This window comes from Onychostruthus taczanowskii, unplaced genomic scaffold (genome assembly GCF_017590055.1).
Source record: "Onychostruthus taczanowskii isolate IOZ18803 unplaced genomic scaffold, ASM1759005v1 scaffold81, whole genome shotgun sequence".
NCBI lineage: Eukaryota > Metazoa > Chordata > Aves > Passeriformes > Passeridae > Onychostruthus > Onychostruthus taczanowskii.
In genome coordinates this window covers 2855461-2873940 of record NW_024506002.1, presented here as the reverse complement: position 1 = coordinate 2873940, position 18480 = coordinate 2855461, and the positions used below count along the sequence as shown (strand labels likewise).

The 18480-nt window shown below is 47.8% G+C and overlaps 1 protein-coding gene across 2 annotated transcripts in view; it reads right to left on the bottom strand.

The window, feature by feature from the left end:
* Positions 1 to 12439, bottom strand: part of DCX (doublecortin) — a 65531-nt gene extending 53092 nt beyond the window's left edge. The window contains exons 1-2 of one of the 2 annotated variants that reach the window (XM_041424360.1): positions 12073 to 12439; positions 2219 to 2559 (exon numbers count right to left, since the gene is read on the bottom strand). In XM_041424360.1, coding sequence (XP_041280294.1) covers positions 2219 to 2559; positions 12073 to 12436 — 705 coding nt within the window. In that variant the 5' untranslated portion in view covers positions 12437 to 12439. The remainder of the gene's footprint in view (positions 1 to 2218; positions 2560 to 12072) is intronic. The other variant, XM_041424359.1, reaches the window with a different exon arrangement.
* Between the last annotated feature and the right edge of the window lie 6041 nt (positions 12440 to 18480).

Here is an 18480-nt window from a genome sequence, read left to right as displayed (position 1 = left end):
CTTGCATTTTTGCATGAATATTTCCTCCTGAAAATAAAGCGCTGTTTGTCAGAATCACGCATGCAGTAATCTCTTTCTAATGTCAGCATCAGACATGCAAAACCCCCTAATGTCATGTCAGGAGGTCAGATTTTATGGAGCAGTATGTCATGGAAACCCTGAGAGCCAGCATAAGCTTCTAGCTCTGACTTCCACACTAAGAACATGCATCTGTAGTAAAGAACAAGCATTGAAGGAAACCTTCCACTAAAAACAAAGCCTTGGTGAACCAGGTTTGCTCCTCAGGAAGCTTCAACAGCAATTGGTGCTGCAAACAAATATCAAACATCCAATTACTGCCAAACCACAGTCTCACTGTTTTCAATAACTGCATTACTGGGTGTACATTTGCACACACTGAAGCTCCCAGCAACATCTCCAACATGCAATCAAATATCTGATTTCATAAAATGGTGAATTGAAAAGCCAGAGAAACAAGTGAAATATTGTATCAGGGCTGATCCTGTCTTGTCTCCAGCCAGGGGTGGAAGGGAATCACCACTTGCTGCCGTAAACAGCTAAAAGGGGAGAAGAGAGCAGTCTGATGGAAGCTCATGGAGCATCCCTATTTCTGCACCATCCAAAGCAACATCTCACCCCCAAACAGCCAGCAGCTCTCAAAGAACTGAGGCCACTCACAGGTTCAGATTAAGATTCTCCTTCCCAGCTGGGAGAACAGCAGGACTCTGTGTCAGCATGAGCAGGGAGATGCTCTCAGGCCAGATCCAGCTATGGAGCCCTCTGCAAAGCTGCTGTGACCCAAAGGGCATGGCCTGTGCCCAGGTGTGATCACCTCAGGGAGCACAGGTCATTTGAGAATCTCCTTCCTCTTTCCCTGGTCTCTCCCAAGGCTTCCAGTGCACCTGTCCTGGTATCACTGCCCATTTCCAGCAGGTTACTGTGTCTATGGACAGGCACCCTCTCATGTTCAAACTGTGCATCTGAGGAAGGAAAAGTGCTGTGTTGAGACAAGTGCAAAGGAAAGCTTTGGCAGACAGATGGGATTTTTTGTGCATCTGAAGCTGGAACCAGACAGTAACTAATGTGCAGGACACAGGATGGGACAAAGCAAGAATCACAGAATGGTTTGGGTTGGAAGGGACCTTAAAGATTATTAGCTCCAATCCCTGCCATGGGCAGGGACACCAGACTATCAGGTCAGAGTGACATGCTGCTCTCCCAGGAACTACACTACACTCCTGGACTGTGCAGGACATTGTAGGAGCCTGCATTTGGGATGAACATTTTTATTTGTAAAATCTGCATTTCCTTGGGCAGAGCCAGTCCTTGAATAATTTTCTCCAGAGACAGGAGAATTTAATGCAAAACCTTCAATCCCAAGAATAGCCAGCATCCAAACCCACACAAGAGGTGTGCTGCCTCACTCCAGAATCTGGAGCAGGAAAAATAGTGACAAAAATAACACCATTCCTCAATTACAATAAACAGAAATGTTAAATCAAGCTCAGAATCGTCCTTGAAGAATCTAGCTCTTCCCAGCTCTAAAAATGATCCCCCACATTCCTTTAAGGCTTTTCATAGATACAGCAATACGAAATGGCTCGTTGCTGTGTAGCTGCTAACAAGAGACAGATGTTTCCTTCAGTTCCAGCAACATGCAGACATGAAGCACATTTTGATGACCTGGTAAATATTTCTGCCTCTTTCTGCACGTTACCCCCTCGTGCATTTAGTCAAGGAAACGCTCTCCAGTTCCATACTTTCCCTGCTCACTCTGGAGCTGGCCAGAAGAGCATGCTCGGATCAATCGCTTTATCTTAGCAAGCCTTCACCAGAGGGCAAGGAAAGTCAAGCAACACATTTTCACTGAGTGCAGCCAAAGCTGGACAGTTCTTCCAGTGAGTCCAGATCCAGATCAGCTGGTGGCTGTGAGCCCAAGTCCCCCTGTTATTTATTTAGCTGCCCCAGAAGACACGCACCGCGCACCGGCGTGCAGGGCGAGCATCTGTTCCACCCAGACCCACGGCTACATCCTTTACTTGGTATTAATATCAGGGAAAATTTAGTAACCTAACCACTGGCATGAGAAGCCATACTTCTAAGGGAACAGATGGCAGCAATCATCTCAGCTTAATTTTAGGCTTCAAGAATTGCTCTGAGTCAGCAAAGCCGCACAACGAGAGGAAGAAAGAGACGTAACATCTGTAAAACCTCCTACCTGCTTCCCATCCAAGGTGTACAGCTTTTTGACCACCCCTGTCTCCAGTTTGATAGCTTCAGTGATGTCAGTGAGGACCTGCTCAAAGGAGTGGGCGGTCTTCTTGTTGAGGAGCACGCGCACGGCCTTGCGCGGCTTGACCCCGCTGCGGATGATGGTCACCAGCTTGGGGCGCACGAAATCCTTGTTCTCCTTGGCCTGGGCACTGTTGCTGCTGGCCAGGGACTGAGGTGCTTTCTGGTTGGCAGAGGTCTTCACGTTGACAGACCAGTTGGGGTTGACGTTCTTGGTGTACTCCACCTTCTTGAAGAAGTTGTCGGACGAGCAGACGTAACTCTCCCCTTGAGGAAGAAAGGAGATTCTGCATAAGCACCAGCTCTGTGCTCTTCCCCGTGAATCATGCAAACCATGGATAATTGTTTCCATTAGCACTCCCACGACAGCTTGTTCTTAAAACATTCTGCCTTGTTTTAATGCTATATTTACGGTTATTTTAAATATTGCTGATATTTCCACAAAGTAAGCATGTCAGCCATCAGCAAATACATATAATGAATCAGGGGTTAAGAGAGGTTGAGTTATAAAGGTATTTAGGTACTTGAAGATGCAGCCAAGCTTTCCAAGAGCTTCAGAACACGAAATTCATCTGACCACCTCAATTATTTTATAAATTTGCCAGTTTTCCCTTTATCTTTACAGACCTAGGTGCTACTTCAGTGTGCCATTCCCTGCCAAGAGGACATCAACACTGATCCACAAAGTGCCTTCTGCATCATGCCTGAAAAATAATCAAAATCTTGTCCTGAACAGTCTCCACTAAAAGTAGCCTTGATAAATCTAGCAGGCATAACAAATATGCACTGTTGGAGCATCAGTGGTTTATTAGGGAACAGACCTAGTGGCAGCTGAAATTAAACACTGCACCAAATACCACTCCTTGATTTACACGTCTGATACCAACCAAAAATACATTAAATCCAAATTTAGACACGGCAGAGAAGAGTTACAGGGTCCTTTTAATAATTCCCAAAAAGCTCTTCCCTATCCCACCCAAAATTAGTTTCAGGCTTTGTCTGTAATTTACAAGATCCTATCTATCCAAGGTTTTAAAAGCACCTTAAAGGATTTGTAGGAGCTTCTTTTGGGCCTGCAAATCTGATGGATGCTGGGAGAGTTATTACTAGAATGAGACTGTAAACCAGTATCCCTAAGGGAATGTAGCTGTCTGGTCTGAAATGACTCAGGCTGCACTGAAAAAAAGTCACTCACTGCAGGAGGAAGAAGCTTTCGTCTCGCCATTAGATAAAATTTTAATAGGAACTGAAGGCATGACCTGTAGGATTTTAGAGTCTCTTCTGGTGTTTTCTTTGTCTGATCTTACAGAATTAAGGTTTTTTTTATGTACTACAGTACATTTGAAATCAAAATACAGATTTAACTATTTTGAAAGACAATTAAGAAAAAAAATAAAAAAGAAACTAAGAAACTCCTTCATTACAAAAACAGATTGGCTGCATTTCCTTGTCTGTCCCTGACTGCAAACGCCAAGGCTCAGACATCTTTGAAAAGCTTATCCCACAGCCAAGTCTAGCTTCCCCCCCCCAGGGGTCTCTAGGACAGAATTTGTCATCCAGTTGGCAAAATATGGATTTCTAAACATCCCACTGATTTTCATATGGCCCAGGCATGTAACATGCCCAGGATAAAGTTCATACTGGAGCTCCTTCTGCTGACTAAACTGCACTTCTGATGGAGGCACCAGAACCCATGGTGAGACCACAACAGACACACAACAAACAGATTTTAACAGTGTATTTCTGTCCCTATTACTGACCAGGGTGTATTTCTGTCCCTATTACTGTGTATTTCTGTCCCTATTACTGACCAGGGTGTGTTGTCACAAGCAGCCATAGAAAAGATGTAGGATTCTCCCTTATTTTAACCCCACCTTTGTACCCAGTTTGCCACCATAATGCCCAATTGTGGTGTTTGCATCACCAAGAGATGCAGCTGTTCTCCATCAGTTGTATAAAATTTACCAAAATCCTTGATCAACAGGAAGCAGATATTCTGTTTCCCCTTCTAAAGATGGAATACAAATACAGGAGAGAGCTGACAAGGTTTGTGATGGACACTCAGTTGGGCATTTTGTCAGCCGGTGTATCCCAAACTAAGAACAATCCCACCAGCAGGTTCTTTTGGCCTGACCAAACAGCAAAAATCTCTATTTGCTGACAGCAACACCCCTCAATAAACCAACCATGCAGCTCTGCCCATAGCTGGAGCTCCTTAATCCCCAACATTTTGTGAATCTGACTCAATAAAAACTCAAATATACCCTCCAGAGTACCACGCATTATACAAAATTCCCTCTGGGGATATCATTTTCCAGAAGCTTTGAATACTTCAGATCTTTCTGATTAATAAGTGATAAGTTGTGGTTTATTCATCTGCTTCAGCCAAGTAACACCTGGTGCAGAGCAGGCCCAGGCTTCTCTCCAGTTTCAGGACTCAGAGAAGGGCAGCAAGGAGTCTGGAATGCTCCCAGGAATTAACCATCCTAAGAACCTGAGCCCTCCCAAGCCCATAATCCCCGGGCAGCAGAGCCCTCCTAAGTGTGCTCAGCAGAACTGTGCATTATCCTCTGAGAAAAGGGATTTCTCTGTTTAAATGCAGCACTAAGTGATTTGAATGCTGCTGTCGCCCCAGCTTCCCTGTGCCAGCTCCTGACCTCACATCCACCTCTGCTTCCCCACCTGAAAAACAGAAATAAACTAGCAGCCACTGAAGTGTGGCAAGGCTTGACTTTCATCTGCATTTGACCTTCATCTACATTATTTTCACAGTGAAAGAAGGTACACATTTGCACTGTGTTCTGTAGACACCTGAGGTGCTGGAGCATATTTTCTATTAACAAGTTGTATTATTTTAAAGCAAGCTGAAGAGATTATTGATCTGTCTGGTACAGCACCATTACCCTCAGTTCCAGCTGAGTCCTTTTGAGCTGCTCACTGCACAGCACAGCTGTTTGTGGATTTACACCTCTGTACACCAAAGGCAACAGTGGCATGAAGGCAGAACTCTTACGGGCTTTGTTCCACAAGTGTGATCTTGGGCAGCTGTGCAGATCCACACACTGGCCTCTCGAGCTGTGCTCACACTCACAAGGGGAAAATGGAATCTGCCCTTTCTCCCTTTGTCTCATTTAACTCAAACTCCAGCAAATAAAATCCGTGCTGTACTCGATTCTAAAAGTGGTGAGAAATTTCCTTGGAGAGACACTCCAGAAGAGCAGTTCAGAGCAGCAGCTCTTCTCAGCATCATTTCTGCAGTCACAGCAGCACAGCTCCAGGGAAGAGGAGCTTTTCTTTCCTTCCTCCCTGACCTAAAGATGTGACCTGAAGCTTTAAATTTATTTAAAAACCACTTCAACTAATGTCTTCCCTAACTCAGTTTGTGACCCTCAAATAGCAGCAAAATCATCATTCAAGCTCCTCACTGAGGCACATGCATTTGCCAGCCAGGAACACACTTTCCACAGTGCATTTCACCTCCCACAGTGGAGTTTTACCCAAACCTTACCATGGTGGTAGCAGGATTGAGCAAGCATGGGCTGAAGACCTGTGAACTTTGCGGCTGTTAACTGCACAATGTGGCCAGGAGATGATAAAGAAGAGAAATCTTACAAGGAATAGAGCTGCCATGGAGGGAGGAGTGGGTTCTCTGTGGGTTTCTGTGCCACATCTGTCTGTGCTAAGCCTATAATGAGAAGTCAAGGTGTACAACTGTGCCAGCCACAGAACTATGACTGACAGACACAGCGTGATAGCAGAAGATGTGCTCAGCATAACAGAAGGGATGGGAAGAGGATGTGAGATCTTGTCACGAGCAAAAGAAACAGCTCCAAGAAGAACATTGCTCCCCAGCCCTAAGCACAAAAATCTGTGCACAAATACTTTCAGGAGCATGTCTCGAGCCAGCAAGCAGCTGTGCAGAAATCCCCCTGCAAGCCATGAGAAGGTACAATGGACAGCCAGGTCATGAATTCCAAAGAAACCCCAAAAAGGGAGCCCCAAAGAGACACACTCGTGCACTGGGGCTGGGGAGCATCATCCTGACAAAACCACCGTGGTGCCAAGGACAGTGTTGGTTCAGTGCAGGGCCAGCTCAGAGCACAATGCCCTTTTTACACAGCAGAGCCAGAGCCCACAGGGGGATGAGGGGTGTCACCATGCCAGGGTGCTCCAGACGTGTCACAATTCTTATTGTGCCACCAAACCAGCAAAGGCATTTCCTCCTTGCTCCTGCTTGCCCTCAGCAGTGGCTGGGCTGCCTGCAGACCTCAGAGCTGCTGCCATGACCATCATATTTGCCATTTGAAGCCAGGCTTGCATCACACAGAATGACTCCAGCTTCAAGTGCATGACACATCCCAGTGCTACGGATTTGATGGGAGCACAAGGAGATTATTCAGCTCCTAAAGAAGGGATGATCTCAGCAAAGATAAGGTTTGCCTTGGAGAAGGTTCCTTAGAAAAACCCTAAGCTCCAGATGAGTGCTAATCCTCCAACCCTCTTACAGCAGCTCCCTGTGACAATACCAAAAATGACAGGCTGTGCTTTCAGGAAAAGTTATCCTTCCTCAGCATGCACCAGCAACTTTCCAAGGGTAATGAACTGCGGGCAGAAGTCTTTTGAGAAAAATCAGGAAAGCTGGATTGAGGCCATTTTGGATGTCTAAGTGTTAACATTTATTCCAGGAACAGTCTCTGTGGGCAGCAGTCAATTATTCTGGCTGTTAGGTCTGCAGTTGCAAAGTTGAGAATGTGCTACTGTGCTCAGCTTTTGTGTTTCATGGAATTTACCAGGGCTGCAGCAGGAATTAAGTGGACTTAACACCTTGCAGAGTTCATTCCACATGGTGTTGGAGGAGGCCTTGAGTTTCAAATGCATGAACTTGCTGCTGCTTCATGAGTTAAAAGGACCTACTCCAGTTAAAAAGACCTACTCCAGCATAGCAAAATGAACCTTGGAAGAGCTCCCTTCCCTTGGCTCCTCCATGAACAGAAGCACCTCTTGTTCTGCTGGAGAAGTGGAAGAAATGCTTGGTTAGAAATCACCTTCAGAGCCACACGATGCCCCTAAAGAATTTTGGGACCACACCAGTCCTGGCTGCACCTAGCGAGGGTGAGCAAGCAAATAAAACAGAGCCCCATGGACAAATTTTGTCATGTAGGGTGTAATTAGCTGAGCTATCAGGCCAACAAACACCCACAGAAAACAATTCCACGGGTTACCAAGGTTTCAGTATGAAACTACAGGAACTTCACTTTTCCAGACAAACTGGAACACACACATTGGGTGGAGATTCCAGGATGTTTCCTACAAACCCCTCAGTCCCAGCACACACCAGACTCTGCACAGTTCCAGGGTGGAGCCCCTTCTATGATTACTTTAAATACTCCTGGACGAGATTATGGAAAATATTCCCAAGGGCATGACAGGATACAAAAAGCTTGGAATCACTTTCTGGAATATCTCGCACAGCCCAAGAACATTTGCAATAAAACCACACTGAGCAAAATAAATCCTACTCAGCTTTTTCTAGAGTTTGATTTGAAACAAGGGCAAATTTCAAACAAGCAGCCCAGGACAGGGCATGAAATCCACCCTGGGATGTGCCTTCCCTTCCCTCCCAGGCTGTGCCTCACTGTCCATTTCATTATGTCAAGAAGCTGAATATGGGAAAGCAGCAAAATTGTGGAGAGGGCTGAAAAAACCCTTTTGTCCCACAAAGAATTCATTTATGGGACAATGGGGACTGGAACAAGTGGCCAAGAGCAGCATTTCTTAAGCCATCTTTGCTGCTGAAGTCAATGCACAACATCAGCTTCCACCTCTACCCAGCCCTCCATTCAAGGACAAAAAATAATCAGAGCTGAGGTGGGACAACTTCTCATCACATCAAGTCTTCAAGAAGAGGCTCAACATGAAGCAAACCACCATGTCCAGATACCAGAGAAACTAAATTTCAGCTGAAACTTGGATGAAATGCAAGCTGCTCTATGATCATCGTGAGACAGGCTGGAAAGGATTGCACATGATTATTTTAGCATCTTTCATATGCAAGTTTGATCACAGCACAAGGCACAGAATTATCAGTTACAAGTGACTCACTGCAGTAAATGCAGCTACATAAATCAACTTCCCAAAGCCCTGGTCACTGGAACCAATTCTATATGAAGGGGAATAAAGCCCACCTGGTGCTCTTTTCCAAAAAATTCATCTGCCATGATAAATAGCAGCACCTTGGGCCAACATCCACTCCTGACCCAGCCAAGGCAGTGGGACATGAGTGGAAGGATGAGCTGGAACAGGATCCTGCCCAGCACAGAGATTAAGGAGGAATACAGTCCTAAGCAACATCAGCAGGTGCATTATTTAGTTATATTAAAGATTATTATTATTATTATATTTAATTTATTATTATTATTATTTATTAGAGCTTATTATTTATATTAAAGCTGAATGCTGAAAATAGGAAGTCAGGATTGAGACAATGACTACAGTGATGGAAAGTGGCTGCTAGGACTGAAAAGGGGAAGGAAAAATGATCAGGTGGGAAGATTTTGAGAGAAGGTCATTGGGAGATGAGACAGCTCCCTGGAAAAGAATGGGAAAAGCAGCCTGTGACCAGCGAGGGAGAACTCAGCTGGCAGCAAAAGGCACCTGTGTGACAGAGCTCTGAGGGCTTCCAAAATGGGAGATCTTAGGGGGCAGTACAGGAAAGGACCAAGAGGCTCAGCCCAACAGATGGAAGGAATGTGAAAAAAAGAAAGAGCATTAAAAACTTCGCTTGTTCTCATTATGGGAGTACCCTTGAGAGCCAGGGAAGAACTCTGGGTCTGGAGAACAAAAGGGTGATTCCAAGCCCTAGTTAATTAGCTGCACACCACATGGTTTTTGTTCACCTGAAATGTCTGTCTCTAGATATTGCTGCTGTACAATATCGTTCTCTACCCTCCAGAACTGCACTCAGGGTACACTAGGTAAGGACATTTTTCAATCAGAAATAATCAAGCTTAGAACATGATGTGAAATATTGTCAGTAATTCACAAGTTTTTGCCATCAAACCACTGAGATGAGCCTCTTTGATCACTTTCCCTAGATTGTACTTGTTTATTGGAAATTACAATGATAAATTAGCCCCATTATAGCAGCAAGCACTGGTTTGGTTACCCTCAGTCTCCAAGCAGAAATCCACTTTATAAGAGATGCCCTGGTTGTGCGTGCACTGTTCTTGTGTGTCACAGCAGAATTACTCCCAAATTCTGGGTTTCATGCAGGTATTTTGTATTTTGGTACACAGGTATTCTGTACCCAGCTATGCAAACACCCAAGCTGAGGGCAGAGTTCACCACAAGGGCTGGTTATAACCACAGTGTTGTAAATTGCTTTTCTACAACAGAAGTGTAGGTCACCCCTAGAAATATGGGATCAATAGCAGCATGCAGACCTACTCTGGTATGGTCAGAAATGGATTCCTTTGTCTTCACTCTGCTCAGGTTTTATTTTCCTAGATGAGGCTCTGCTGAGGACACAGCCACACAGACAATCCCATTCTGGTTTTCATGCCTCTTCTTCAGTGCTGTTTCCAGATGCCATTTTGGCAGAACAAAGCCAGAACCCAAATGCCAGCATCTCCTGTCTGTACTTCAACCAGAAAAATCTATTTTCATGAACTAGGTACCTCCTTACCTGCAGCAAAACCCATTTGAAGGAGATGCAACAACTAAAGCTTTCTTAACTTCACTGACAAAAAGCAGGAACACTCTAAGAGGAGGGAGAGTGTAAAAAGAGAATAAAGAACTGTATTTTCTGCTGAAGTTATTTCTGAAGATTTGCTTAAAACCTAGGGCAAGCAGGACTAAGAGCTGCCATTAGAGAAAGGCTGTGGCCATATTAAGAGACCAGAATGAAACATGGCAGAATCTCTAAAATTAAGGGAGGCCACACCTCCATTTGACAGCTGTAAATGGGCTGAGAATAACTCCACCAGGAAGCATCACAGCTCTGAAAGGCAGCAATTTCTTCCCAGGAAAACTCCTCTATGGAAACCAAGATTTATTCCACGTCCTTGTCCCTGCAATGTATTTTGGGGAGATGAGCATCCTGCCTGACAGAGAAGGAATTGTAGGGAGAGCTGCTTTAGTCAAGGTCACACAATGACTCGCAGCCGAGGCTGTCCCTGCAGTCGTGCCTCCCGCACTCCCATCCATTGTCTTTCGCTAAAGGCAAAAGCCTCGTGGATTTTTGGGAGTTCCCAAACTGGCCAGAACGTCTGCTTGGAGAAAAACACCAAGGAAAAGGGAAGGCACCTCCCCTCCTGCAGCAGGATATTCCAGGTCCGAACAAAGAATGAATCGCTCGGGGAGGAGAAAGCAGCGTGCCCGCGGGTGCCCTGCTTCCATCCCACTCTGGCCACGGCAGAGCTGCCCCGCGGTCCTGCCTCGGGCAGGGAGGCAGCACTGGCCATCCATCCCTGCAATCCCATCCCAGGGCGGTCCCGAGCCTGCCGGGAAAGCAGGGCAGCACCCCAGGCTCGGGCACGGCTGGCAGCTGGGCTCCGCGGGAGCAAACCTTCCCCCAGGGCACCCCTTCCGAGCAGCATTGATTTTTGGCTCATCCCTCACCCCGCAGTGACACACAGAGGAGCAGGCTCAGCCACACCCCCTCGGGACATGGGGACAGGCTCGGTCCTGCCCTGAGCACCCCCGGGATGCTCCTCACACTGCCCGGAGCCACCGCAGCTACCGCTGCCCAAGCCAGCGAGGCTCCCGCACTCAGCCCCGCACGGACCGCGCTGGTGTCAGGGCATGAACCCCCGTGTCCTGTGCGCGCACGTCTCTGAGAGACCTCCTTACAGACCCCCTTACAGACAGCCCAGCCCACCTCCACAGCTCCTGAGCTCAAACCCCTGCGCAAAGAAACCCCCACAGCTCCCTGTAATGAACCCTCCTCGCGCATAAACCCCAAATTTCACCAAGCGCAACCTGTCCAAAACGCCCTTCTCTATTCACAAGCCTCGCTCATTAAATCCCCTCTCTAATCAGGCAGTGTGAACTCCCAACACACCCCTGCACACGCTCCACAAACACTGAGACCCCCGCGCCCTCCAAACACCCCTCGCACCCCAACACCCCTCTCCAGACCCCAGGTGCCCGCCCGACCCTGACCACACCCCCTGTGCACACACATCGTGTGTGCCATACCCCAAAAACCCTACACAGGGCGCACAAACCCTCCCCACCCCATCCCACACCCCTGTGCACACACACGGTGTGTGCCATACCCCAAAAACCCTACACAGGGCACACAAACCCTCCCCACCCCCATCTCGCCCTCCAGGAATACCTCAGCCCCTCTTCCCTTTCCAGTCATCCCCACCACCCCACGGGGAACCCCATCCGGGCTCACCCCAGCCCGGACAGCCCTGGGGACACCCTGAGGCAGCCCTCGAGGCACGGACACGGCCACGAGCCGGACACACGGACACGGCCACGAGCCGGACACACAGCCAGGAGCCGGACACACGGCCAGGAGGCGGACACACGGACACGGCCAGGAGGCGGACACACGGCCAGGAGCCGAACACACGGACACGGCCAGGAGGCGGACACACCCCTCCGGCCGCACATCTGCACGGCGCTGGGGACACGGCGGGGGTGGCACCCGCACCGCCACCATCCCGGCCGGGCACAGCGGGGCTCAGCACCCCCAGAGCCGGGGAAAGGTGCCCTCCCGGGCAGCCCCAGTGGCTGCCACCCCTCCCTGCAGCACAGGATGCTCGTTACCTTCCTCCAGCTCGTCCATGCTGCCGATCTTCCGCGAGCCATCGATGGTGTAAATGTAGCGCACGCCCTGGGGCAGGTTGATGTTGTCGGACAGGGAGCGGGTCAGGTCCGCCAGGAGGGCATCAAAACTTCGGAAGCGGTCGGAGGACACGGCGTATACAATCCCCTTGAAGTAGCGGTCCCCGTTGCGATAGAAACGCACCTTCTTGGCTTTCTTCTCGTTACTGAGCGCCTGTAAGGTCCGGGTTCTGTAGAAGCTACAGTGAGCGCTGTGAGTGGGGCTGGGCAAGCCGTTCATCCGTGTGCCTCGCATGTTTCTGGACGCCTTGTCTCTTTCGTCAAAGTGTCCAAAATCAAGTTCCATAGTTTGGTGGACCCTAAAGATCTGAAGCTGGGCAGGAAGGAGACGGGGAGAGAAGGAGGGCAAAGGGTCGGGTTAGAGCCCGGCAGAGCCACAATCCGGAGAGCAAAACGACACTAAGGCTGTGTCTGGAGCAGGACAGATGCATTTGGGAAGCGCCCCCTCCCCTGACCCAGATTTGTATCGATTCTGGGGACTGAGAGTAGGAGGGGTCCTCGCATTTTGAAAGGGATCCAACTACTGGGGGCAGGGAACACGTTTCCAGAGAGCTGCCTGCTCCTGCACCTGGGAGTTCTCAAAGTGCAGCAGATCGGGACTTGGGGCCAAAGGGATACATGGCAATCACAACTCAGCCCCCAAAAAACTCATCCAAACACCAGTTGGCAATGAATTAAACCTCTGAGCCCTGTGAGGTTTCCTTTGGCAACAGAAAACAAGGAGATCCCAGTAAGTCAGCCCTTCAATCTGTCAAATCACGGAAGGACCCAGAGCATCTGAATGTTTAACATTAGAATAAACTGGCATTTATGAAAGAATGGTCACAGGGGAATAAGCAGTTTCTTTGTGACAGCCTGTTCAATAAGGGTTAGCAGTGAGATCCAGCCCACCCTTCCCCCTATCCGCAGCCCCCTCCTAGCCCATCAATCAATTCCCAGGACCAGCCTACATCTCCAAGAAGAAATGACTGCAAAGAAAAATCTGTCATTGAAACGCAGCTTCGGTAAGCTCTTTTCAGCCCGAGCCTCCTCTGAATTGCATTTTTGCTCCCGTTTAATGAGGAGGAGAAAATAAAGGGGCTATTTCCACCCCCCGCTCCCAGCCCTAAGTGATTTAATAGCTGGAAGTGCCCGTGCCCCAGGGACACGCCGCCCCTGCTCCTCACCTTTCATTGTTCTGAGCACGGGGGCTTCCAGCACTGCAAAGCCGAGGCTGGAGCTGACACCCAGCGAGCAGGAATTTTGCACTGTCTCTAGTTTATGCTCGAGAACAACCTTTCTCCTGCACCAAACCCCGACACAAAAGGAGAAGGAGCCCCCCAACCCTGCAACAGGGACCCTTCCGCTCCCCCGGCAGCACCGGGCACATGCACCTCATGGATGTGGCTCTCATGTTAACACAGGGCTGAAAGGGGATTTACAGCACTTGGCAGCCAGGTATAAATCCAGAAAAAGCTGTTGCTATCTCATCCCCGCCCTTTACACTCGCCGGAACGAAGCTCCTTCCCTGTATTTTACAATGTCAGCGTGACCCATGAAAGAAAAAATCATTGTCCCCGGGCTGCAGCGAGGCAGATGACAATGCAGGCATTCCACACAGAAACCCCGACTTGGGAACGTTCCCCCCACGAAGCCACCGGGGCAGATTCAGTCTGGTGTCATGCACTGAACAATGAAACATCCAAGCAACTTCGGGAATGAATCAGAGGATGCAGGGGTTTTGATTTTAAAATGAACTGCAGATGCTGTAAAGCACCAAGAAAAGATTCCTCCCTTCTGTTACTTTTCTGCATGCAAGTCACTCAGGAAATCTCTACTCACCGGTTTTCAGCGTGCAGGGTGGAGATGCTCAGAGAAAGAAAACCAGGCTCACTCTGCCTTTGTTGTCTGAGCTCCAAGCAAGAAATTCCTGCCAGGGTGGATGAGACGCCTCCTAGGTCCTAGTGCCTTGTTCCATCCCTCCACGGCAACTTTGCCTCAGTGATTCTCACTCTCACCATCAGCTGTCTGCTCACAGGCAGTGTTTGAGGGGAAAACGGGGTGCTGATTCCAGCTCTGGATAGTCAGCACATCAGTGAACAAAAGGTTTAGAGGGGCACGGTTGGGGGTGGTGTTTGGAAGGATGCAAATTTCCCCTTGAATCCAGTTGAAAAAAAAAAAAAAAAAAAAAAAAAAAAAAAAAAAAAAAAGCCAGGATAATTGCCCCAATCCTACAGGATTAGCAGTACAGGGGGGTCACAGTCACAATCCCTCAGTGTAGCACAGTGCTGGCACAAGACTCCTGTGCACTAGAAATGCAACTGAGAAAATCTCTGACCAGTGGAACTGGGCACAGTCCTGCTCCTGTGCTGGTTTTACGTGGCATTTGTGGTTTACACTGGCAAGCAGAAAGGGAGAATTCACTTGGTGGTTCTGCATGAGGTGCCCCTGAATACTTTTTCTCTGTTAACATTGGACACAAGCCAAAGCCAGAGTGCTGAATCCCAGTTCATTCAAATCCCCAGGGGCATCGGGATGGAGTCATCCAGCAGATCGGCATGGCTCATATCCCACTGTAAGAGAAGTTTATTTTCTGATTCCATTACAGGAGGAGCCAGCTGTTAAAAAATTGTACTGAGCTCCTTCACTTTGACAGCAAAATCTTTCACCTGCTTTCTGGGTGGAGATTCCTATGCTGCAGCACTACTAACCCTGCTCCTAACCCCACTGGTGCTGGCCTCATCCTTATGTTAGAAAAGAATGGGATTTGGAAATGGGAGAGTTTTCCCATCTGTAGAAGGAAATCTTTCCTAACAACACTGCGTCTGTTTCGAGTGAAAACATCAGATGTTGTCATTTTGGCACATCACAGCAGTATCACATTTACACAGAAGGAGTTAGTATTTATTCCAGCTTTGTCTGCCCTGTGCATGATAGTCCAGGCAACACTGACACAAACCCACTGAGAGCTCGTCTCAGTTTGCCAGCAACTTTCACACATGACATTTGTAAAAAGTTTCTTATTCCCTGAAACCACCCTTTTATTCAAAGTCTCCCACACATCCTCTGCTGGAGATTTTGGCTGCTCCCTTGTGTGCATGGTCAGATCAGTGCAGAGGAGACAGAGCTGCTCTCCTCCCTCAGGAATCAGCCCTTGAGGGGAAGAACAGGGTCTGTCCTCTCCAGGGTATATTTCAGTATTTCTCTGGATTCAGTTGCAAGGGGTATGTGGGACTTCAAACCTTGTCCTTCCCATTTGGTCCTATTTTCTGAATTAGATAATTCCTGGCTGTTCATCACCATGAGCTTAATCTGTCCAGAATTAACAATTTTTTCCTTTAACACAATGCTGCTGTAAATATAAATCTGCCCGTGCTTTAAAAATTTGCCAAAAATATAAATCATTCAGCATGTGCCAAGTACAGCAGCAGCAAGAATAGAGAAAAGGAGAGTCGTCATTCAGCCTTCAGTGGCACACACAGCTTTGACAGAGGAAGATTTTTGGGATGATGGCTCAGCATCCAGGTACTACACCAAAGTAACCAGGCAGGATGATGTAGACCCAGGTAGAATTGTACCACAATGTGTCAATCTCCTAAATTTGACTTGTTTGGGAAGTTTTGAGGCCAGCAAAGAGTGTCAAGCACCATTAACAGATGGCTCTTCTTTCTGCACCCCAGCCTCATCTCACCCTGTGAGATGAGCGAGTCTGCACAGACACCACTGCTCAGGACAGGGACAGGAGCTTTTTGAAGCACAGGCCTTTGAAAAGCATTTTAAAATAACTACCCCAACAAGAGAACTGGAGGATAAGGTTCCTGACTGAAGGATAAGGTTCCTACAGCAAATCATGGTAATGTTCATCCTGGGTAAAACCTCGAGTTCCTTCTAAACAGTGCCCAGAACATCTCCAGTGTGTCCTCCTTTAATCCCTCCACACGACCAGCAGGATCTCACAAGCCAGAGCACCATCAGAGGTGAAGAGCCCTGGAGCCAGACTGATTTCACATGTCCCCAGTGAAATCACACCATATTTGCTTCTCTCCAAGTGAGAACAGAATCACCTCAGACCACAGACACCAGCACAGAAACAAGCAGCAGTTTCTTGAGGAAAGCAAGGGCCTGCTCCCGACTTCATTTCTTCTCCAGAGCTTCTTCCCTGGCCTTAAGGAGTTAATGCCAGTCAAAACATATTTACATCAGAAGAGACTCACCCTCTGAGACATCATACTGTAAACAATTTTAGGCAGCGTGAGTGATTGAGAATTGGAAAGAAAATTCCACTTCCCATCAATAATTTCATCTAGCTGCAAAGGAAAGATAAATTTAGCTCTTCAGATTAAATTATCTACTTCAAATCAGGTGAATCATCTTTCCTCCAGGAAGGTAATATTTAGACTTTTGTCTGTGTAACTAAATCTGTATAAATACATGTTTGTTGACATTGCTGAGCAACTATGACACTTTGGAAAGGGACAGACTGCAGGTGACAGGGGTTGTGTGCTAACTTCTTCACATACACCTAGAAAACCCAGTTTTTAGCATCACCAGGGGCTGCAGTCTCAAATACTCTGTGTCAATGCCCAGTTGCTTTGCTATGCAACTTCCTGACTTCTATAAAAATTGCCTCTGGTGGCGCAGCACATTGTCTGAACAGGATATAAGTCAGGGCGATAAGCAGCCAAGGTCTGGCTGTACCACAGAATCACAGAAAAATCAAGTGATCACTGGGTTTGAAGCAAGTCTTGGATCAGCATCTCCGAGTCAGTCTATTTGGAAGCACGTGTTTAGCTACATTTCTTACTTTAACCTCTGTGGTTCTGGACTGTGTGGAAATTGTCATCCCTGATCACTGCTGTCAAAGCTCAGCTTGATGTAACTTAAACACCAAAACTCCCTGAAACTACCAATTGTTATTTCAGGAGTCTGACAAGTGTGTCAGTTTAAGAAAGACCATGTGATGGGGGGAAGAACAAACCATGTGGCATAACATCAACTACTCAGTGCAATATAAGGACCACTCAGTGCAAAATCTGTAATCCCCCAGTGCAAAACAACAATTAAAGAAACTGTTTAGTGCAGTACAACATGTCAGGGCACTCAAAGCTGAAATCCCATCAAGTCAATGGCTCAACCTCGACCCTACAGAGCAACATCCTTTAAATGTGAATCTTCAGAAGAGCTGAGAGTTCATCACAGAGTTATCCTAGATCAGGTTATAGAGCTAGGTTCCTCCTACAGAATACTATGAGCTAATAAGCAATGGGGACTTGGCAGACTTTCACCACATAACATTTGTTTCCTTTGGAGATTTATTTTTATAGGGACCACACACATCTGAAAGTCTTTTAAACACCAAAGCTGGAGAGCCAAAGTCAGCCCAGCCACTGGGGAGAGAAGGGTGGAGGGTCACCTCCAGAGCAGCTCCCCCTCTACAAGCCTTGGAAACATCTGCAGGGGCTGCTCACATCTTGAAGGACTGAACCCGTCACAGTCTGAACCACTGGAACCTCCAGGGAGGAGCAGGGACAAAGCTTTCAGTGTGAGAAGGAGGAGAGGGTGGAAGAAGCAGCCAGGCTCAGTGTGGGAGTGCCCAGCAGTGCCACAGCAGCAGTGTCCCCTGGCTGGGACCTGTCCCCCTCCACACCCCACAGGCTGTGCTGAGTCAGGGCATGGCAGCCCCACACCCCTGGCAGATGCCCTCAGTCTCAGCAGGTGACTTTAGCTTCGGGTATTTCTGAAATCTGGGAGCCAGGGGCCTCTGCATCCTCTGAGGGAGCATCAGGAAGCAGGTTGAAAGGGAAAAGGCCATTTTCCGTGCTGAGTATCTGGAAACTGTGCAGATCAATGAACTCGAGATATTCCAAACACATCCAGATACAACAAAGCATTAAACCCCACAACAGTCATCCAAAAGAAAAATACCTCCTGCACTAGATCTCTTCTGGCTCAATCCTCTCCCTTCTACAACAAACCACCACAATTAATAAGTCTTTCCCAGCTGAAAACAAGTTCCCTGACAGCAGGAAGTGAAGCACCCCACCCCAAGCACACCCCTGTGTATTTTGGGTGAACTCTGGCAGAGGCAGCGAGTTCCAGGAGCCAGCTTCTGGTGGCAGCTCAGTGGCAGCATTTCCCCTTAAAATCAAAGTGCAAATCTTGCAGAAATCCGTGGCTGTGCCTGCCTCGAGCACTGCCTGTACCCAGGGATGTGCAGAACCCCTCTGAGCTTGTCAGTATATTTGTGCTGACCAAGTCATGGGTGATACATGGTCTGTGAGCCCCAGCCAAGGTCATGACAAATGGAACAGCAAAACATCCAAATTCTCATTTTTCCAAGGTTTTCCATGG